The 24958-nt window shown below is 42.4% G+C and overlaps 1 protein-coding gene across 1 annotated transcript in view; it reads right to left on the bottom strand.

The window, feature by feature from the left end:
* LOC101759558 (thioredoxin-like protein 4B) overlaps nt 1–3660 on the bottom strand; it is a gene marked incomplete in the record, with an annotated part of 4383 nt that extends 723 nt beyond the window's left edge. Inside the window, 3 exon segments of the mRNA XM_004979126.4 lie at nt 1071–1137; nt 2184–2341; nt 3316–3660. Of these exon segments, the coding sequence (XP_004979183.2) occupies nt 1071–1137; nt 2184–2341; nt 3316–3450 (360 nt within the window).
* Between the last annotated feature and the right edge of the window lie 21298 nt (nt 3661–24958).

A 24958-nucleotide genomic window follows, 5' to 3' on the forward strand; every position in this document is an offset into this window, starting at 1 on the left:
GCCGTGCCCATTGCCACCTAATGTAGTTGTTGCATAGCCTCTTGGATAATCTGAGTTGTCCCTAATAAGCTTGCCAAAGAGTTTTCTTTAAGTTTAGCACATCCACCATCGAGTTTAGGTACCATGGCTGCCCTATGTTATTCCTCCACTCACGGCAAGCTATGGAATAATTCCTATAGGACGACTTGAGTGAAGTTATGCTGCCATATATTGAATAGCACAGATAAATTAAGTTAGTCTGCAAAGAATTTTGTCAGTCAAAGAGGAGTTTCCATTATACATAAAGTGGTACTCTACATTTATTGGAAAGATTAGACTTAATAGCAGATAAGTGATGCCGTGGTTACAAAAAGTAGAATATTGACTAGTGACTCCAAGATCAGATGGAGTCAATAAATACCGTGGTTACAGGGGTATCATAAATCAGGGACAAGGTGATCAAAACAGTGGCATCACAAATTACTTCAATCTCCAAGAACAAAGCCATGAAGACTTAGCACCATCGAGTAAAGCATGTTAGTTTTGCTTAATCATTAATTCAATGTTTTCTGGGTACTTGTGAGCCCAACTTACCTTTCTACCTAACCTATGACATCTGCTCAACTTAAGTGAACATGTTAGGGCAAGTTGAGAAGTCTTTCAGCAGAACTCAAATTGATCTATTAGGTTGGTTGCTTGGTTTTCTGGCGTTGAGGACCTTGAATATTCGGAACTGTCGTAGATACAGAAAGAAAAGGACGATGGAATACTAACAATACACATTTGGTACTTTAAGCCATAAACCACTGTCAAGCATTACAAAATTGAACTAATTTGAAGAAATGCTGTATCAGAATAGAAACATCGTTTATTTCAAATATTTTCAGAGCTTTCTAATCTGACACTTGTCAATATTTACACTTATCTTTAAATGGATCCATGACAGTGGATTTAATTGGTGGAGTAATCTGCATTTCTCGTTGGCACAATTAAAAAATAGGCACACTTCTTTATTTTTTTTAGTTTGCACAGAATTCTCGAAGAAAATGCATTCTAGTCAGAGACAACTGAAGAACTAGTGGTATACGCACCTCAACTACATCAATGAAGTCTTGCTTGCTGCTAAAAGAGCCTATCCACTTTGTATGATCAGGTGTCCTGTAGATATGTTATAATAAGCTTGTTATATTCCTGTTGCAGCTAGGGTATAGCACAGAATAAAAATAGGAGACAGTGAGGAGAAAACAACAACTGTGAGATGTTAATGGCTCATGTTGGGTTTCATCTCTTGCCAACACCAACTTGCTTGGGACTAAAATGGATTTGTTGTTGTTAACTATGGTGAGGAGAAAATAATTATCCTTGCTGGTGAGTATTAATATGAATCCTCTTTATATTACAAATAAAATATTAGACTCATGAATGTATACTAAATAAGGAAGAACAAAGGTGGTTCACAACTCAGTCCTCCATGTTTTAAAGTGTTTAGGACAAGATAGTTAGTTCAAAACTAATTAGCTTGTCATAAATGTAATATATTTCAAAACTATATTTCTGTAAGTAGCTATATGAATGTTGTATGCAAACATTTACAAATAATTCAATAGTCATTATTCTATCTTAATCAGACATCATTTTAACTTTAGATTGTCATTTCAACTTGCGCATCCTCAAGCCCTTTAAAACACATCATCATAAACTAGTTATTTGTTTTTTACCATCTAATTCTTTAATATTCACGGATTCACCCCATATTTTCCACATTCGGACATTCTACTTCTTTACTAGTGACCCTATTCCTTAGCCTCCAAATGCTAATGCTTCCAATATATGTGGCACCAGAAAGTTCATTTATGTTAGATATCCATGGCATGGGAAAACAATATAGCACTGTGTGACATACCATACTTAAGTAGCTAACATAAATGATATCATGCTTTCAAAAACATACACTTCAAATTCAACCCAAGATGTGCAACATCCAGGTACATATGGCCAATAATTATTACAAAACATGCTTTGCTCAACATGAGTGCATAATATGTGAAATTAAACTGACAGGAGGTTAATGCAAGAATTCGTATGCCAGAATAGCACAAGTGAAGCTTCATTCCAATTCCATTATGAGCTCATATGTTCAAAAAAGTAGAATCTGAAAGAAAAGGCTTCATGGCATAATGATTTAAGTGTAAAGTAGATCCTACCCTGAATCCATCTTCATGTGATGGGCATTGAAGAAAAAAATGGTTGCTGGAACCAAAGTAATATCAAAATAGTCAATGTAAACTTGAATCTCCTCAGAATCCATATCAACCAATGCTACTGAAGCAAACTTGGATATGTCCCAAGAAGATTTAGCAAGCTGTTAAAATATGGTGAATGAAAAAAGATGAGAACTGACATACAGAGGTCATACACTTAACATAGGAAAATGATGGGGATAAAAGGCATCTACTGTAAAAATATGTACAGATACAATATCTTACTGAAGAAATGAGATTGAAGGCATCAGGTATTATACTGGATGACTAAAGAAAGATGTCTGCTACATATTCCTCCATTCCTTGGTATCTAATATGTTTATTGTACAACTATTGCTTGGTTTCAGATTTAACAGCAACTAATTTTGCAGGGTTACTGGATCACTAAAGAAAGATGTGTGCTACATATTTCTCCTTTCCTTGGTATCTAATATGTTTATTGTACAACTATTGCTTGGTTTCAGATTTAACAGCAACTAATTTTGCAGGGTTGAGATACAAAGTTGCAGAAAGGCATTATTTGGAATTTGTTTGTAGATAACCAAAGGATTTGCAAGCTGAGGTAGCCCTTCCCGTGGTGTTTTCCTTAGTAATATTTCGATCTTGGTCACACCAAGATATGCGATGACTTGCTGACACTCACAACAGGAAATACAAAAAAAGTAACTTGTGCTTGCTTGTGTGTTGATGCACTCAGCACAGCGTACACTTTTCCCTGCATTTTATCTTCCACAATAACGTTAGACTTCTATTTTTACTGTTAGTTTTGGAGGAGAAATTCTTCAGCTTAACGGCTTAACCTACTGCTCGAACAGATCCGCTTTGATTAACCAACCAATTCCGTCAGTGGCAACAAAATCCAAATCCAATTGTAACTAATCCAAGCAAACAGCAAGGAACAGCGAACTCCAGATCTAACAAACACCGATTCAGTCAAAAATCGCCGCGCGGGACTAGCTGCGGTAGTAAAAGGCGAGGGCAACACGATAGTTCGTGAGAGGGGAAGGGCAGCTCAGCTTAACAATAGCTCACGGAGGGGGCGCTGTGGAGGGAGGGGGAGGTGGGGTGCACTCACGATGTCGTCAAGATGGAGGCAGGCGGCGTCGGCGGCGCGGCCGAACCGAAGGACGAGGACCTTGTCGAGGGTGTCGCGGATGGCGGCGTCCACCTCCCGCTTCTGCCGCAGCGTCGGCAGCAAGGCCGACCCCATCTTCCCACCGGCCACCTCTTCTCGTGCCCCTCCCTACTGCGAGCCGAGGTTCTCACCGCCCCTCCGCTCCCCGGTGACCTGTGCCGCTGTGCGCACCGGCGGCGTGCGGATGCCGCGGAAACGAGGCGGACGGGGAACTTCCAGCCTACAAGGCCATCTCAACCTTATTTTCTTCTTCCTCCCCTTTCTTCCTAACCCTCCCATGTGATGATAACCCACTAAAAAAAGCCCATCTCAACCTTATTTTCTTCTTCCTCCCCTTTCTTCCTAACCATCTCATGTGATGATGGCCCACTAAAAAATATTGAACAACATTTTTTTTAAAAAGTTGAACCAACATTTAAAAAAAAAGTTGAACAAACATTTCTTCGGGAAAAAGTTGAACCAACATTTATTAAAAAAGTTGGGCTAACATCTCTTTAGAAACAGTTGAATCCAACAGTTTTAGACAAAAATACACCAACATTTTTCAAGAAAAGTTGATCCAACATTCTTCTCCGACTCCGACGACCGGCGAGGGCGGTAGTGTGGGCCGGTGGCACACTGGTATGCGCGGGGCGGCTGTTGCGGCGGTGGGGCCAGCGCGTGGGGGGCCGGCGGTGGTAGGGGAGGGACGGGTGGACGGCGGCATGGGAGGGAGGGGTGGGTGGTGGTGACGCCGGTAGGGAAGGAGGCCTGTGTGAGGGCGGCGGCGCAGGCAATGGAGGGAGGGAAGGGAGCTAGGGTTTGATGTAGATCCGACGGATCTCATTACTCATCAAATATTTGAAGGTAACTCGACAAAAATCTTGTGCATCAAATATTTGAAGGTAACTCGATAAAAATCTTGTGGAAGATGGATAAGACACGTCTCAGTGGGCCCTGACATAGGCGCTGCTTTTTTTTCTCCTTTAACTCTGTCGGCCCATCTCAGGAAGGCAGTAAACAATTCCGTCTACAGAAAAGAAAAATTGGATTCTTTTTCTGTTTCGGCCTCATTCAAGTTTCGACCCAACAACAACGACGCCCGCGGGAGGCAGGAGGCCCATGTGGAGCAGCCCACTAGTATAGTGTGAGATTAAGGTTCCTTTTTTTGTTTAATTTTTCTTTTTCCTTTTTTAATATTTTCACTAACTCGCAACTGCTGAGATTTACAATTAAAAATAATAAACAACTACTCCCTCGGTCTCAAATTACTATTCATTTTTATCTTTTAGATATATGATCTTTGACATGCACCTAGATATATATTATGTGTACGTAATAGCAAAAGTTATGTATCTAGAAAAACCAAAACGAATAGTAATTTGAAATGGAGGGAGTATTATTTATATGAACTCAATAATCTAAAATATTTCATTCAAAACATATGGAAGAACATTTGCATTTTTGTATTATAAGGTGAGAATAGTTATGATGACCATTGACATGACACAGAATAACACAACCCTATCAACATGATCAGACCGATTCCTCTTTTTCTCCATGGCTCTTTCAAAGCCAAGTTAGTGGAGATCGAATCAATTTAGTGCCTGAGACAGGACAGCCACTAAAACTGGTATTCTTAAAACGAGGTGCTGTACGTCCTTCTTCCAACCATCGGGGAAGGGATGCTGAGATGCAAAACATACCATTCTTTTTCCAATATGCCTGCAACAATTCTCCTATATTTTGAAGGAAGATCCATCATAAGCAAGATCATGTGAAGAATTTGCATCACATTAGGAATCCAAAATTCCCTCGGACTTGTCAACTATTTGTAGTCAACTCTCTTGCATGGATGATGTATACACTCATATTGTATGCATGCATCATACTATATATACAATTATTAGTAGTTTATACACATCAAACTAATATTTATACAATTACTATATATACAATAATTTGTCCTCTTCATTCTAAGGATCCTCCCATCGTGGTTACTCGGTTCGGCTATTGAATGTCCATCGTAATAAAATTCTATATGGAATTTATCACCTCGTCCATCAGAAATCCTATGAGAGTTTCTTGGATTGCGAAAAGCCTCTCCTTCTCCAAGAGTTATTCTCTAATATATAATTTGGAAATATGTGAATGTTACGCCAATAATTAAATATAAGGAGTTAGAAAACGATTAATTATTAATAGGATTATTTTACGTACAGTTATATCATCCGATATCACCTTGTCCCTCCCGAAATAGTACATGTGCTCACAGACGTAGTATCCACATAAATTATTCCCTTGTTCCTGTCTCAAGCACTTAGTGGAAAAAAATAAGTTATGAAATATTCGTGTTATAGAATGTACAAAATGTGCAAACTTCATACATACCGGGAACGTTGTACTGAATGTAAGTTTTTCTTTCTTAACGGGTGGTTAGTAGGAAGAAATTGACGACACATATACACGACCTTCCTACAGTGTTTCAAATATATGCTATATGTGTCGTCTAAACAGTGGGTGCAGGCTCGATATCCCTTTTTGTCTATCCTGAAAGGTTACTCAGCGCAGGCCAATCATTGATGGTTATGAATAACAATGATCGTAGGTTAAAGCTCTCTTGTTTGTCCTCATCCCACACATGTACATCTTCTTCCTTCCAGAGCAGTAAAGTTCATCAACCAACGGTCTTAGGTACACGTCAATGTCGTTGCTGGGTTGTTTTGGATCTTGGATAAGTATCGGCATCATAATAAACTTCCGCTTCATGCACAATCAAGGAGGAAGGTTAAACATACATAGGATCACAGGGTGAGTACTATGACCACTACTCAACTCACCGAATGGATTGAATCCATCAATACTTAAACCAAACCTCATGTTCCTTGCATCACTTTCAAAGTCCGGGAATGCTCTGTCAATTGATCTCCACTAGGCCCCATTAGTGGGGTGTCTCAGCATGTCATCTTGCTTACGTTCTTCTTTGTGTCATCGCATCAACTCAGCATTCGCCTTATTTCTAAATAAACGCTTCAAACGTGGTATTATAGGAAAATACCATATCACCTTCTGATAACTCTCTTCTTGGAGGCTGTCCCTCAACATCACTAGGATCATCTCACCTGATCTTATACCGCAACGCTTCACACATAGGACAAGCATTTAATTTCTCGTATTTATCACCACGATAGATGATACAGTCATTAGGGCATTCGTGTATCTTCTGAACATCCAATCCTAGAGGGCAAACAACCTATTTAATTTCATATGTTGTGGACGGCAATTCATTATTCTTGTGAAGCATGTTCTTTACAAATTTTGATATCCCATGAAATGCCATCGGACACACCATTTTTTTTGCCTTCCATTGCAGCATTTCTAGTGTGGCACCCAGCTTTTTATGCCCCTGCTTGCAATCTGGGTACAACAATTTTTTGTGATCATCTATCATATACTGCAACTTTTCTATTTTTTTCAGTTTCGCAGTCTTACTGTGCATCATGTAGCACCTGACCAAGATCATCAATAGGGCTATCTTCTGCAAACTCTTCTTCATCAGCCTCGCCCATTGTAGTATCTACAAAAGCTAGGCCTACAGCCCAGTCCGAAATGTTGTTATCATAATCCTCTTCTTTGCTGTCGTCCATTATAACTCCTCTTTTGCTGTGCTTGGTCTAAATGAAATAGTTAGGCATGAAACCATATCTAAACAAATGGCTGTGAAGAGTCCCCCAGGAAGAGTAGTCATTCTTGTTACTGCAATGGAAGCATGGACAACATATGAATCCCTTCTTTGGCTTGTTGGCTTTGGCCACTTCGAGAAAATAATGCAAACCATCAACAAACTCCTTGGTTCGTTTGTCCACATTGTACATCAATTGCCAGTCCATCTGCATCGTATTACGTGAAAATGGACATAGGTCTTCATATTGGATAAAGAACTTGATCAATATTGATAATTTACACCAATTAACCTTCATAAGATAAAAACAATTCACATGAAAATTACACCGATCAACCTTCATATCATTCACTAGGTCGACAAAAAGAAAAATGATAGAATTCTGGAACAAAATAATAAAGATATATATATATATATACACTAAATATTACAGACACTCCATAGTGGACTTCACATGGTCAATAATCCTAAAATAATGGTACAACATAGCAAAATGTTCGCCCTCCAAGCCATCTCTGCACATGACTCAATCTTCTTCAAAGTCTATGGAGAGTTACCTCCACTCCTCCAGTACCAGAAAATAATGGTAGAACAGAAGATCTTTGAGTTCATATACTCTAGCGAATATCATAAAGGAATCTTGAAATAATTATCCAAATATCTTTTGGAGCAAGTGCCATATTTTCTTAATAGAAGTATGGTGGCTCAATAGCCTGTCTAGGCAAAAGACCTGTTCACTGAGCATGGTCCATTTTAGCAAGCCAAAACTAATAAAAAATCGATGGGTCAAGATTAGTCAATAAATCTCTGCCTGAATAGGCTATTGGCCCCCCACTTCTATTATAAAAATGTGGCTCCAAAAGATGTTTGGAAAACTATTTCAAGATTTTTTTATGATATTCAGCCAGAGTTTGTGTACTCAAAGTTATTCTATTCTACCATTATTTTAGGATTCTTGACTCCGTGAAGTCCACCATGGTGCGTCTGTTGTCTTTAGTGTATTTTTGTTGTCCTGTTCCACAATTCTACCATTAAGTTGATTGGTGTAATTTCCATGTCACTAATTTAACACGCAAACTATCCAAAAAATTGTAGCAATGACCAAATTTTATTTCTTACACCTACAATTTATTTACCTCTATTTTATTGCAATGACTAAATATCTTAAAAATACATTTACTTTGTTTTTTTCCCATACCTAATATTTATCAAGATATTTATCTAATACGAATCATATATAACAAGCAAGCTATCCATCAAATTCTAGCTCAAAAACATGTATAAATGAAAAATTGTCTCTATTCCCCCTCATTCTAAAAAACTCATTTTTCTCTAACTCTAAAGCATAAATCAAAGCATAATAACAATAAATAAAGGGAGGATGAAATAGGTAACCTTTACAACACTTTGGATGAGTGAAATCCCTACGAAATTGAAGAAAAAAAATCGGGCAGCAGCTCTCTAAGCTTGCTTGGTCGCCATGGAGAAGGAGCCCGAAGCTCTCGGTCTGAGTGGCTTGGGCTCGGGAAGGAAGAAGCTGACTTTTATACGTGAGGTGTTTAGACCCGGTTGGTAACACCAACTAGGACTAAAGGCCACCCATTTAGTACCGGTTGGTAACACCAACCAGTACTAAATGCCCCACTAGAATCCATCGTCTTTACTAGCCGTTACAATTGGGACTAAAGGGGATTCTTTAGTCCCGGTTGATATTACCAACCGGGACTAAAACTCCCATCATTGGTGGTGGCCGTTTGACCTGGGACTAAAGCTCCTTTAATCCTAGGTCCAAAAAGTGTCGAGACATATTACGTTGGATGGAAGGTCTATTCTCCACCCTTCCTCAGCATTGAGATGAGGAGACCTCCGTGTTGTTTGATGTCCAAAAAGAAAATGTACTATATGACTAGCGTTTAAGTAATTCTCACCATAGGGCCATGAATCTAGAAAAAAAAGAAATAGGGAATCAAGAATTAACCTTACCTGATTAATTACCGCAAATTCCAAATCACACACGCACCATGCATGTTTATGTTAGGAAATGCGCTATGCTACTCGCTAGTACACAAAAATATAACCGCTAAACAGGATCACTTGCGAGTAGATGATCATAGATTATACCTTCGCTCGTCGCACGTTGCAGTGGAAGTCTTGATGAAGCGCAAGTAGTCGATCCGATTGATGTCAAGGAAGTAGTCGTACGATCTGATAAAGTGCGCAACCTAGCGACACCTCTACGGTAGTCCACACGTACGGGATGGAACGACGAACCGGAGCGTGCTAGCACTCCACGACACGTACTCGAAGATCTCCGCGATCAACCTTTGATCCGGGAGGGAGGACTGCAGCAGCGCACCAGGTAGGTGCGTGCGGCGGCGGCGGCGCAAGCACCAGGGAGGCGTTAATTGATTTGTGGCTGGTGATTAGCACTTATATACTTGCTTAATGGGCCAGCATGTCCTTATTGGGCCAGGCCCTCTTGGGCATCTCCAACAATCTCCCACTTGCACAAGAGTTAATTATGCAAGTATCCATGTGTTCCAATCCCTTAAGTGTGTGACCCTGTAGGTTCATGCAACCAACGGACATGACTCGGAAACCATTTTCGATCAATAGTTAGCATTGGCCTCTAGCAAGGTGTACTGACTCCCGAAGGTTCACGAAGATCATATCTTGTGCATAACCTGTAACACTCACCAATATTATATCCTTCTACCACACGACACCTAGCCAAGTATAAGGCGAGTAAAATGCTACCCTTATTCTTAGCCATTTCTCGCTCAGCGAAGAAATTTATTGATCGAATAACCCTTAGTCGAGGCATGGCCATGCGCTTTCAGTTCATCACATCGAGAGGGCCCAGAGGAGTCTCTCCCTGAAACGGGAGGGGCAGATTCCTTCTTGACTTGGTACACCCTGCGACTTGCTTCAACCACATCCGAAAGTTGCTTTTATAACTACCCAGTTACGGAATAGTGTTTAGCAACTCCAAAATGCAATGCTCCACAATCCGGGACTCTGCACCGATCTCAGGTCAGAGGACGTAATATGCGTGTCGTTACAAGACTCACATGATAGCAGTGTATTTGCGGTGTCTCGTAGTGGGTCTATCCAACACTGTGTTCCCAGCACGTGCCTACATTGTTGGCACAATATCCCATATTGCCATGACCTGTGAAACAAGATCATCCACCCAACACATGTACCAGCTTATCTCTACGTCGTAGTCCCGCATGACGGATGGAAGCTGTGGATCCTTTTTAGTACAATGTCAATATTGTATCATGGAGTTTCACTAACGAATCACGTATTCGCTAATCACATATAATGACAAAGTCATGGAATATATCACTGAGAAATGCAGATTACAAACATTGATATGATGTCATCATCTTATGACTACCATTATGAAATACATCATCATAAGCCTCCCACTAGTGCTAGTTAGTTATGCCAGCATCTCATGCCCATTGACTTCATATGCATCTCATGCTTTGCTCTTGGTAGTGGCTTAGTCAACGGATCTGCAATGTTCAAGTTGGTGTGCACCTTGCATATCTTCATATCTCCTCGATCGATGATTTCTCGAATCAGGTGATATCGCCATAGTATGTGTTTGGACTTGTGGTGCGACCTAAGCTCCTTTGCCTCTGCGATAGCACCACTATTGTCATAATAGAGGTCTATTGGACTAGAGCAACAAGGGACCACTCCCAACTTAGAAATAAATTTTCTGATCCATATAGCTTCCGAAGCTACAATATACTCGGCTTCTGTTGTCGAATATGCAACTTTCTCTTGCTTGGAACTTTTCCAGCTCACTGCCTCACTATTGAGGCAGAAGGCATATCCCGATTGAGATTTACTATTGTCCTGGTCAGTTTGGAAGCTAGCATTGGTGTAACCATTTACAACAAGCTCCTCCGAACTTCCATAGACTAGGAACATATCCTTAGTTCTTCGGAAGTACTTAAGGATATTTTTTACTGCAACCCAGTGACCATCACCCAAGTTGGATTGGTACCTGCATGTAACACTTAGAGCATACAAAATGTTTGGGCACATGCACAACATGGCATACATGATCGAGCCAATAGCCAAAGCGTATGGCACCCGACTCATCCCTTCTTGCTCATCAGGCGATGACGCACACTGAGTCTTGCTCATGGTTACACCATGTGACATAGGTATGAATCCTTTCTTGGAACCATTCATGTTGAACCTATTCAACACCTTGTCAAGGTACATGCTCTAGCTCAATCCAATTAAACATTTAGACCTATCTTTATAGATCTTTATACCCAATATGTAGGCTCCTTCTCCAAGGTCCTTCATAGAGAAACTCTTTCTCAATGAGGTCTTGACATCCTCCATAAGCAGAATGTCATTCCCAATTAATAGTATATCATCCACATACAAGATTAGAAACACGAGTGCGCTCACTAGATTTCTTGTAAACACATTCCTCTTCTTTATTCTTAGAGAAGCCAAACGATTTGACTACCTCATCAAAATGAAGATTCCAGCTTAGGGATGCTTGCTTTAGCCCGTATATAGACTTCCTAAATCTACACACTTTTCTAGAATTTTTCTGGTCGACAAAACCTTTAGGCTGCATCATGTACACATCCTCACATAGGTTAACATTAGGGAAAGCCGTTTTAACGTCCATTTGCCAAATCTCATAGTCATAATATGCGGCAATTGCTAGAAGGATCTGAATAGACTTCAGCATGGCAACGGGCAAAAATATATCATCATAGTCAACACCTTGAATTTGATGAAAACCTTTCGCTACCAGTCGTGCCTTATAGATGTGAATCTTTCCATCAGTGTCTATCTTTTTCTTGAAAATCCATTTACACTCAACAGCTCTCACGCCATCGGGTGGATCAACTAGGTTCCAAATCTGATTCTCTCTCATGGACTCCATCTCGGATCACATGGCATCAAGCCATCTCTACTCCGGTCCCATCAATGCTTCTGTGTATGTTTTAGGCTCCTCATTGTCCAACAATAGGATGTCCTGCTGCCCTATAATCAGTAGCATGTACTGATCAGTTGCGTGACGTGCTCGTGTTGATCTTCATGGTCGAGGTTCATCATGTTGGTCAGCGACCATCGTTGATTCATCATGTTGCACCTCATCAATGAGAACTGAAACATTTTCTTGTGTTTCTTGAATTTCTTCAAGTTGCACCGTGCACCCACCAATTTCTTTCGAGAGAAACTCTTTCTCAAGAAAGACAACGTTTCGAGCAACAAACACTTTGTTCTCTTGACGGTTATAAAAATAGTATCCTTTGGTTTCCCTAGGATACCCCACAAAGGCACATTTATCAAATTTGGGCTCGAGTTTAGTGGGCGTCAAATGCTTCAGTAGGCTTCGCAATCTTAAGGAACAACAAACTGGGATGCTTCCTAGTCCATATCTCATATGACATCTTCTCCATAGATTTAGATGGTACACGGTTTAGTGTGAACGCAACAGTCTGTAGTGCGTAGCCCCAAAAATACAATGGAAGATCAGCTTGACTCATCATAGACCTTACCATGTCCAACAAGGTTTGGTTCCTCTGCTCAGACACACCGTTCCACTGCGGTGTTCCTGGCGGACTCAGTTGTGGAATAATTTGGAATTCTTTGAACTTTTCAAAGGATTCTGCCTTTATCCTCATCAAATAGATATAGGCATATCTACTCAAGTCATCAGTAAAGGTGATAAAGTACTGAAAACCACCTCTTGCGACCGAGTTCATTGGACCACATACATCTGTATGTACTAGACCTAATAACTTGCTCGCTCTCTCGCTTTGTCCAACAAAGGGAGTTTTAGTCATTTTTCCAAGTAGGCACGACTCGCATGTCTCAATCGATTCAAAATTGAAAGGATCGAGAAGACCATCTTTATGGACCCTCTCTATGCGTTTCTCGACTATATGGCCTAAATGACAATGCTACAAGTAAGTAGGATTTGAGTTATCTACGCAAGTTCTCTTAGTACTAATGCTATTAATTTCTGCATCTTCTAGATCAAGAACGTATAGCCTATTCACAATAGGACATCTCCCATAGTACATGCCATTCATAAAAATGGAACAACACTTGTTCTTTATTTCATAAGCATCATCCTCTAAACATGAGGAGGAAATAATGTTCTTATTCAATGCAGGAACAAATAATAATTATTGAGTTCTAGCACTAATCCAGAAGGCAATGACAATGGATAAGTGCCGACGGCCAACTCAGCAACCTTTGCTCCATTCCTGATGTGCAAATCCACTTCGTCTCTCACAAAGCATCTAACTATTTTCAGCCCCTACAACAATTTGCAAGTGTGAATCATTGCACCAGTATCAAATACCCATGCATTATTAGAACGTGTAGCAAGATTAATTTCAATAACATTAATACCTTGAGCGGAGGTCGCACCTCCTTTCTTCCTTTTATCTTCCAAGTACTTCTTGCAATTTCTCGACCAATACCCCTTTGCACCACAGTGAAAGCAAGCATCATTAGGGGAGGTACCAGCTTTCTTTTATTTTTCTTTAGCCTTGGACGTCTGCCCGGAAGTCCCACTTTCAGCAGGTTTCTTAGCCTTCATTGGATGCTTACGCTTCTTAACCTTCTGGACTATCATCACATGACCAGGAGTCTTCCTAAGACTCGCTTCTGCCATCTTAAGCATCCCATGCAACTCAGTCAGCAATTTCTACAAACCATTCATGTGATAGTTCAGGATGAATGGTTCAAAGCTAACAGGTAGAGACCGCAGTATCACATCGGTGGCAAGATCGTCATTGAGGGGAAAACCCAATCTCTGCAAGCTCTCAATGTACCCAATCATCTTAATCACATGAGGGCTGACTAGAGCACCTTCAGCAAGCTTGCAACAAAACAGGGCCTTTGAGGTATTAAACCTGTCAACCCTTGCCTGGTTTTTGAACATGCCACGTAACCCCACGATCATATCGTATAGGTTAGCGCTCTCAAATTGCTTCTGCAGCTCAGAGTTCATGCAAGCAAGCATCGGACACTGCACATCCACCGCATCATCAGTATGCTTCACATAAGCACGATATGCACTAGTTGTGTGCGCGACATTCTGAGGCTCTTCTGGGTAAGGCGTGTCGAGAACGTACTCTTTTTTTCTTGTCTGAGAACAATTGTCAAGTTCTGATTCCAATCAACAAAGTTTGTTCCATTTAGCTTTTCTCTATCTAGGATCGATCGCAGGTTCCGATTCCAATCAACAAAGTTTGTTCCGTTTAGCTTTTCTCTATCTAGGATCGATCGCAGATTGAAGTTTGATGCGCTCGATATTTTCTATAATAGTAAGATATGCATCGGTTAGCACTTCTTTTATTAACACTTTTAATGAAAGGATTCCTGCTATGTTGTGCGAACGTCCCCCGACGTTGCATGCAGGATGAGATCCAACATTCCATGTGATACTAGTGAGCTTTGGCATCACCGCTAGCATCATAGTGAACAAGGTAGGTAACACTTGCCAATCGCATCTAATGCAACTCTCGTTTGTTGGGCGACATCATATGTCTCAACTCCCAACACTTATGCCCCAAAGCCCAAGTCCGACTTGATAGCTCTGTCAAGCAAACCAACTCTGTGCCGTGGTGTGTGACACCACCCAATGGATCAAGGTAGAAGATGACACCCTGCTTTGGTGTGATCCATCACCTACTAACAAGACCCCAATGGTGCAGCTATTGGAAGGGCATAAAATCTTAATTTTTGGTGAGGGATTTATCATGCTCATCACAGGCAGTGCATAATAATAATCATCACACAAATCAAATTATTGTGATAGTATGGTCTTTCTTCGTCCAATGAAAATCAGCACGTGTCCACAACCGCAAGTGTGCACGCCTATGTCGAGACGTTGCATCTTGGGTGCCTTCTCCAAGGTATGACAGTAGCCGAGTCGCTTCGCTCGTGTCGAAGAACTACATAATCTAATTCAGCTAATACACGCTAGTAGCTAAAATAAAATAATAAATTACATCACAGGAGTGGTACGTAGGCTAAATAAACCTGGCTGTAATAATTTGTGACACGCAGACCACACGAATTTGTTACACACAGATCATCACATGATTTCGAGGCCATACCATCACATCATTCTCGTAAAAATAAGTTAAGCGTTTCTACAAACGATACAACGTCTCCCCCTTTTTTTTATTAAAACATGATCTGTCCCATCAGCCGATAACGGATAGAACAGATTTTTCGCATGCTACCAGCAAGCTAACAAACATGACGTTCTAGCCGACATAGCTGTTCATGCCGCGTATCGACTGCTTTGTGACACGAACTCACAACCTCGTGGTCAGCCGCGTGACGCTCACGTGCCGTTGGAAAGATGGCCAGTTATCCAATCACATAATGAGGAAGCAAGAACGGAGTAAAATAGTCCAATTAGCGCGTAACGCTATTCGGCAAAATGATCTGATCTACAACCAATCATGCAAAAAGTTTAATCCACATCAAAACAACGCAAGCACGGCTCTGGTACCACTGTTAGGAAATGCGGTATGCTACTTGCTAGCACACAAAAATATAACCGCATAAACAGGATTACTTACGAGTAGATGATCATAAATTATACCTTCGCTCATTGCACGTTGCAGCGGAAATCTTGATGAAGCGTGAGTAGTCGATCCGATCAACGTCGAGGAATTAGTCGTACGATCTGACGAAGTGCGCAACCTAGTGACACCTCTACGGCAGTCCACACGTATGGGATGGGACGACGAACCGGAGTGTGTTAGCATTCTCCCGCACGGTACTCGGAGATCCCCACGATCAACCTTTGATACGGAAGGGAGGATTACAGCAGCACACCAGGCAGGTGCATGTGGCTGCGGCGGCCCGAGCACCAGGGAGGCGTGCGGCAGGGGCAAGGGAATTAGCCTTAGGTTAATAGATTTGTGACCAGTGATTAGCACTTATATACTTGCTTAATGGGCCAGCACGTCCTTATTGGGCCAGGCCCTCTTGAGCATCTCCAACTGTTTATCATATTCATCACCACTGCGCCCAACCAAATTTTAGAGCAAAAGTAAAAGCAGCCACAAGAACCTCTATATCGCTGTCTTTCATCGACAGAAGATATATACATAAGCCTTAACTAATCCTTTTTTGGTGGGTTTTCCGGTATCTGATGAAACTAAAGCGTCCCAGTTTCTAATAAGACAAACTGAATTTGGATGACACACTTACCACGTTGCTCACTGTGGCAAGCTCGCTTCCAGCAGCCCTCCAAGCTGCGCGGATACGATACGAGACGACTGAAGAGAAGCACAAAATCTTGACGTATCGACGCATCCATCAGTTATTCAGTCGTCAGCATCGACCCACCAGCAAGGAGACCGGCCGGACGAATTCGAAGTTCTCTAGCCGTCACCACGAGCACAAATTCTTGCGGCGAACGATCCTCTTCGCTGGCACTGGCCATTTCGATCCCAATGAACGCGATTTGTTAAGATCACGCAAACCATTTTTGCCAGGAGTCCAGGATGAGGGCGTATACCTGAAGGTACCCTCGTGATGCGATGCTCTGGGCTTTGGTCTTGCCATATTCGCGGAACAGCTACTGGTCGATCGCTCAGCTCCTTGGTCCCAGCCCGTGCATGGAATATTGGAATTAGCTGTCTCAACGGCCTCGTCCATGTATCTGTGTGATGCGTTCGCCAGGCAGGCATATGCAACCATGCCACCCGGCCTCCGACTCAAATTCGGCCACATGAGTCACGCGCCAACCACATATCGCCATATCGGATACGGATGCCAGAGGTATCTTGTTACTTCCCAGGTTCGTCGTGTGCTAGCTCTCAACCTTGTTGTTCTCTGAACGTGGCTCGGTCAATACCTACAAATTAAGCTTATATACATGTTAGGGTCCCCTGGTTGGACTTTTGAAGGTGCTTTTAGCTTAAAAAAAACGAAAAGCCAACCAAAAAGCATGGGGTACTATAGGTTCTACCACCAAAGCAACTTTTGCTCGGTGTAATTTCCACAGTAGGTCTGGCCTTGCTTTTTCGAGCTATGGAGGATAGCTTTCTCTTAAATTACCTGCCTGCCATCCATTATGCGCGTACCACTTCGATCTCTTTTCTCCTTCCCCCGGCATCTCCTTGTCTTCCCCTCCGGACCCGCTCCTCCCCACTCGTGGGGCAATGGGAGCGAAGGAAGATATCCCTCCTCCACCTCCACCCCACTGGGGGCGGCCATGGCGAGATCGAGGTGGTGACTGACGGCGGTTCTGTGAGGCGAGATGAGGAGGAGGAGCAGTGGCGGCGGCAGGGCGGGGTGGGGCCAGCGGCGGGGGAGCTGAACCGTGTGGTTGACGTGTACTCAGCCGCAATGTACGGGAACCTCGAGCAGCTGCGGGGCTTCGTCTAGCGCTGCTCGTGGGGTGCTGGGGCTTGTACCGTCGACGTCGTTTGTGGGGCAATGGGAGCGGAGGAAGGAGTGGGGCATAGGTGGAGGAAGGGGGCGCAGCGGTGGGACCGGAGCAGGGTGGTGCGAGATGGCAAGGCACGGCACGGGCAACACGGCCGCGCAGGGAAGTGGATGGGGAACGGGACGTAAAGGAAGGAGGAAGAAGGATCGGACTAGGGTGAGAAAAAAAGGAAAAAATGAAAATAAGGGAAAAGGCAAAATAAAATAAGAGAAATAATAAATTATTAGTTAATTAATTATATTATTAATGATTTTTTATGATTGAATCACATTATTATAAATTAAAGTAAAATATAAAGCTCCGATGTACAAAAGCCAATAGCTAGGGTAAAAGTTTCCCTTTCTAAAATGGTAATTTGCATGCGAATTAGTGACCAACACAGTAGCTTACAATCAATTTGAATATCAACAGTCTCTTAGACCCTTAGGGCACCATATACATTTCTTGTCAAACCTATAGTTTCACAGTTGTACCAACCAAATGGCTTTTAGCTTTCTCACAGCTCACAGCTCACAGCTCACAACGGTTTTTTCCACAGCCTACAACAGCTTTTCCACAACTTACAGTTCAACAAAACACACTCTTGGAAAATACAACCCCTTGGTAACACACTCAAGATATTATTATGTCATCGTGTTTGTGTGTGTGAGAGTCGTCTGCGTAAGTACAATACTTAAAAATAAAGATAGGTGTAGCAAGAGACACGTTTCATCTGAAACGCAGGTGCCAATTTGCTAAATGTCTAGGTGCCATTACTGAGTAAATCTACGGAGCAGTATAATATCCCGTTTAGCTTACAAACTAAGGGGATATTCCAGTTGAGGAATCACCCGATTCTAGATGAAGTATTGCATTGTGAGTCCATTCCTTGTACTGGTACTAATTATTCAAGTTTGTGTACTAATCCTACATTTAACTCATCGTTAGTTTATGAGGAATGAGATAGTGCTGGATCAACTCATTCCATTTCACAAACTAAACCAAAAAGGTACGGAGTGAGATGATGATGGACTACCTTGTTCCTCAATCCAAACACTCTAAAGTTGCTTGTGATGACAAGCTAGCATGGTAAATCCTCTAAGGGCCGGCATTGGTGTAAAACCCACCTTTAGTCCCGGTTGGGTAGGGTCATAGCTCCCGAAAATCCAACCGGGACTATCTACTCGGGACAAAAGGAGGTTGTCTTTAGTCCCTCCTTTAGTCCCGGTTGGTAAAACCAAGGACTAAAGGGGCCACCATGCAGGCGCAAGCACGCACCCTTTTAGTACTAAAGGCTTTTTTTTAATTCTTTTCCATATTAATGCTAACTGTTGCTTCACGTATATATACGTATACATCCTTAGTGTACACTACTTACATGTATACACTCGTATTGTATGCAAGTTGTATATATATTTCATGATAGTACTATATATATATAGTTCTTAGTATATTATACACATCAAATTAGTATTTATAAAATTACTATATATACAATAATTTGCCCTCTTCATTCTTAGGATCCCCATCGTGGTGTTGCTTGGTTCGGCAATTGAATGTCTGTCGTAATAAAATTCTCCTGTATCACCTCGTCCACTAGAAATCCTATAAGACCTTGTTGGATTGCCAAAATCCTCTCCTTCTCCAAGAGTTCTTCTTTAATCCACAACATCTGTAATTTGGAAATATATAAATGTTCACGAACAATTAAATATAAGGAGCTAGAAAACAATTAATTATTAATAGTTTTATTTTACATACATGTATATTTTCCGATGATATCACATTTTCATGCACAAAATTGTTCATGTGCTCACAGATGTAGTATCCACATATATTATTGCCTTGTTCCTATCTCAAGCAGTTTAGTTGGAAAAAGACAAGCTATGAAATATTCGTGTTATAGAATGTACAATTGCAAACTTCGTACTTACCGGGAACATTGTATTGAATATAAGTTTTTCTTTGAATTCATCATGGTGAGTCTTACGGAATCATTTCCATATGTTACAAATTAAAATAATGAATGATATAGTGTTGGGTGAAAATTTAGGAAACAAACTTTTGCATAGAGATAAAAGTGCAAAATTATTACAAGTTTAGCATGTCTTGAATGTCTTCGTACTCTGCCGGTGGTTTCCTCAATGAATCGAACACAATAACATTGCTTTTATCAATCATAATTACTAGGATAATTGTTGGGGATCGCCCAAAATAATGTTCAACCTTGAGGTCGTGCGAGTCCCAGCTTGTTTCACTTTTGGGTCAAAACCTCTAACCTCGGGTAGGTCCCAAAGCAGGCGAGCTTCGGGTGACACCTAAGGAAGGATGTTCCGTCGTTTCGTAACCTCTATCTCATTCGCTAACAAAAATGACTTTGCCTTTTCAAATGAGTCATGTCTGTGTAGGATGATGAGATGGGAGCACTCGAGGATGAGCTACCGATGGGCGAAGCCAGGCAGAGGTGAAGAAGCACCCGAAGCCAGGGGCGGACTCTCTGTGTCGAAGCCACGAGCACCTGGAAGGACCCCGAAGGTGGCCGTATCCTTTGAAGTATTCAGATGCAAAGCCAGCTCGCCCAACAACGTGAACGACATGGTAGCGTGATTTGCGGCACCATGTGAGAGCGCAAATCACAGGGCTGTCGGGTAGCGAAGAAAACATGACACTTTTATGACCAATTTGTAAGGCATATCCCAGGAATGTAGTGGTTAAGAATGGGTAAATGGGTGATGTAAAAAGTTGTCTCAGGCACTATAAAAGGATAGCCTTGCCCCCTTGTAAACGACATATAAAACTATTGATACGTTAGCCACCTAAAATTTATCATTCGGACCGAGGTCAAGAGGATTGCACGTTTCAATTCTATTCTGTATAGTGTTGTGGTCCGGACAAAGTTCTGACCAACATTTGGCACCCACCGTGTTGTAAGCTACCAAGGAGCCCATGATGCCACCACAAAGAAAGAAGGCTGTTTCAGAGCCCGAAGTCATAGAGGAGCGACAACTTGTTTCGTCCGAATTAACACAGCAAATTGGGATGAATAAGGAAAGGGGTTATAGGAGAATATAGGAGGTCCTACATGCAAAGGCACTGAAAGCAAATGTCGTACAGCACGCCTCCAACGAAGATCAACCACAAATACAAACAGACGATGAACAACAAAGTGACTCAGAGGATGAGCTAGCTTCGGTCCTAAGGCAACTGGAGTAAGTGAAAAGGCAGAAAGAGAGTGTCGCACAATAATTACAAGCTCAGAGAGAAGTAGAAGATAAACTTGCCATGTTGAATGAAGCCAAGAAGCAATTGGAACAGCTGCAGAGAGAACTAAAAGAGCTAGAATACCTACAAGGCACACCGCAGCAACCGATACCACAACCTCCACAAACCTACAACACCAATGCCACTTGCGTGATATTCACAAACCATAGCTTCGGCTCGTAGGACACACCACCAACATTGAGTTTCTATGCAACAATAGACAAGACCTCGCCATTGTTCGTCGCACTACAGACAGCTCCATGGCCACCCACTTATAAGGCAGTAGCATTGCCCAAATTCAACGGTCAGTTTGACCCCCGCCAGTTTCTCATGAGCTATGAAGCTGCAGTTTCCTCGGCAGGGGGGGGGGACGACATCGTGCTAGCAAAGTCATTCCTTATTGCATGTGAAGGAGCCACATTGAATTGGTATTCCTTGCTTCCACCACAATCAGTGCATAGCTGGGCTGATTTGAAAGCGAAGATAGCCCAAAACTTTCAAGGTTTCCACCAAGCTATGGCTGATGTGTGAGACCTTTATAGCTGCAAATAGAAAGACAAGGAACCTCTGGCAAGTTACATCAAAAGATTTGTTCAGCTCAAAGCACAGACGCTGCATGTCGCGAATAGTGTTGCTATTTCAGCTTGCATTTTGGGGCTCAATCCTAGCCCAATTGCCTCGAAGCTGTCAAGAAAGCCACCAAAAACAATGGAAGCCTTGTTCATGGAGCTAGAGAAATATTGCAGGTCATATGAGGACCATAGACGAAGGGTTGCACAAAGAAACCAAGAAAGACAAATGGACAAAGGAAGAAATTGGCAAGCTTCTCCATATAATAGCCAGTGCCAAGCCAACCAAGTGATGGCAATCGAGGGCAAGCACGCACCCAACCAAAACCAAATCCACAACTACAACCAAGCCTAAAGCCAACACCGCCAAAATCACACCAACTTCGGCAACAACCACAGAGGTGGGCACAATGGAAGAGGAAGAGGGCGAAACAATGGCCCCCCAAAGCCAAACAACCAAACTAGGCAACCAAGACCATATCACTATATATTCCATGGAAACCAGCTCAACCACGCAATAGACTAGTGCCCCATCACTCTAGAAGTAAATGCTAAAAGGGCGGCAGAAAAGAAAGCGGCCGAGGAGGTAGCTCAAGCGCCTAAGACTATACATCACACAACCTTTTATCCACACCCACCATACTATCCAAACCCAACCAGCTTCGCACCCTTTCATCCAACTACGACCTGGCAACCTTCGACCCAATTTCAACCCCAAGCTCACCCAGCACCGCAAGCCACAAATTTTGCACCACACCAGCCTCGCCACGAAATACCCCTACCACCACCAAACACCCTGAACAAAATTCCAAAAGCTGAACCAAACCCACCGAACAACAATCCCAACGCATTACCTACCTTCGGCATGATAATGCCAATATCAGGGGGGGTCTGCACAGCCAAGAAATCGCGAGGACAACTCAAATGCCCTACCAACTTATGGCATGATAATGCCTATCACCGGGAGCTCCGCTCATGAGTTCAAAAATAAGAGGCAGAGATGAGATTATTTTAGGCAGGTGAACACGATCATACCTGATGGACCTCCGACAAAGCCAGAATAGGTGCATGTGCCAATCACTTTCACTGAGGAAGACCTCAAATTGAAGACAACCTCACACAATGACGCCATGGTAATTGATGTCATTATCGCTGGTTGGAAGATTGGGAAAGTTCTGGTGGACAATGGCAGTTCCGCAGACATCATCTTTGCTAACACCTTCAGAGAAATGAAGATTGATCAGCACCTACTCCAACCAGCAAAGGTCCAACTTCTCGGCTTCGGGGGAAGACCAGTCAAAGCCTTGGGCGAAATCTCGCTCCCAGTCTCTTTTGGAAATCGAGACAACTCAAGAACGGAGCACATCACCTTTGATGTAGTTGAAATGTACTATCCCTTCTTCGCCATCCTTGGCTGAGGCTCCATTAACAAGTTTGATGTGGCCTTCAGACAGCTTTTTCTCTGCATGAAAATACTAACGTCGGGGGGAGTCATCATAGTTTATGGTGAACAACAAATAGCAAAGAACATAGAGAAAGGTGCAACTCCGGGCCAAAGAACATAGAGAAAAACCCTTATGTCGAGCCCAAAAGAGACAAAGAAAAAGTAAAGATCAGTGCAGATGGTGAGACTAAAAAGATCCTATTGGATGGTTACGTCGAGGGCAGATATGTTAGAATCGGAGCTAACCTCAAGCCAGAGGAGGAAAAGCAATTGATCGAGTTCTTGAACAGGAACAAGGATGTCTTCGCTTGGTCTGCCAGTGATCTAAAGGGGGTGGATAGAGAGGTAATTGAACACAGCCTTGACATCAGACCCAATGCGAAGCTCAAGAAAGAAAAGCTAAGAAAAATGTCCGACGAAAAAGCCCAAGCGGTAAAGGCCGAAGTAGACCGATTACTCGAAGCTAACGTCATCAAGCCCATTGTTTACCCAGAATGGTTGGCTAATACTGTTCCAGTACAAAAGAAAAATGGAAAATGGAGAATGTGCATAGATTTCACCGATCCGAACAAGGTGTTCCCAAAAGATGACTACCCCTTGGAGAGGATAGATAAATTAATGGATGATGCTGCTAACAGCAAAATGCTTTCATTACTGGATCTATTCTCGGGGTATCACCAAATCAGGATAAAGAAGGAGGACGAGGGGAAGACAGGTTTTGTGACACCATTCAGAACTTTCTGCTTTGTCAGAATGCCGGAGGGGCTAAAAAATGTAGGCCAAACTTTCTCAAGAATGATTGCCATCATTCTAGCCAATCAGCTTCGCAGAAACATACTAGCTTACATCGACGATGTAATCGTCAATAGCGATAGGAGGGCTCATCATATACGTGACCTCACAGAAACCTTTGCCAATCTAAGGGCAGCGAATTTGAAACTAAACCTAGAAAAGTGTGTGTTTGGTGTACAACAAGGCAAATTCTTGGGTTGCCTGGTCACAACTAAAGGCATCCAAGCTAGCCCTGATAAGATCCAAGCACTAGTGGATATGAAGAAGCCAACCTCTGTGAAGGATGTATAGCGACTGACAGGAAGAGTTACAATGCTTAATAGGTTTATCCCTCATGCAGCAGAATGAAGTTTACCGTTCTTCAAGGTTCTGCGAAGCTCCAAAAATTTTGAATGGGGAGAAGAGCAGAGCAAGGCATTTCAAGAGCTCAAAGACTACCTTCAAGCATGACAAAGCTGTGCCCTCCTAAGCCAAATCGCCGTTACTGCTCTATGTTTCAGCTTCGAGCATGGCGGTTAGTGCCACCCTAATTCAAGAAAAAGAGATGCATGGCAAGCTCAAGCAAATTCCAATCTACTTCACATCAGAAGCATTGTTTGGCTCGAAGCCATTTTATTCGGAACTCGAGAAAATTGCTTACGCAGTAATCATGGCAGCGGGCAAGCTGCGACATTACTTCGAGGGTCACAGAATCATCGCTGTCACGAACCAACCCCTTCATGAACTTTTCTCAAATAGAGAAGCATCAGGCAGAATCACTAAATGGGCATCAGAGCTGTCAGAGTTCATAGTGGACTTTGAAAGAAGAAGTGCTATAAAATCACAAGTTCTAGCTGACTTCATCGTCGACTGGACCTCCCCTAGCATGATTCAAGATGAAATTGAGACACCATGGGTCATCTGCTGTGATGGTGCCTGGTGTAACAAAGGAGCTGGGGTGTTAGCTATTATAACCTCGCTTAGCGGCGTCACCATACGATACGCCGCGAGGCTACAGTTCCCAAGTGACGTAAAGTCTACCAACAACACTACAGAGTACGAAGCACTTCTGCTAGGGCTGAGAAAAATGAAAGCTCTAGGGCAACAAGTCGTAATAAAAATAGACTCCAAAGTGATCAAGGAGCACATAGAAAAGGAAAGCGAGGCTAGGGAACCAGAGTTCATAAAGTACCTTGCTGCAGTTAGAGCAATGGAGAAGTATTTCAAAGGCTTTATAGGTCAACACATCCCAAGATCAGCAAATGATGAGGCAGACAAACTAGCCAAGGCAGCAGCTCAGAATGAGTTAATTCCACCATATGTCTTCTACGAAGTCATCAACACACCATCAACAAATGATGGCAATGGAAACAAAATAAAGTATGTTGACACCAAAACTTGGTGCAGTAACCAGC

This window comes from Setaria italica, chromosome VIII (assembly GCF_000263155.2).
Source record: "Setaria italica strain Yugu1 chromosome VIII, Setaria_italica_v2.0, whole genome shotgun sequence".
Lineage (NCBI taxonomy): Eukaryota > Viridiplantae > Streptophyta > Magnoliopsida > Poales > Poaceae > Setaria > Setaria italica.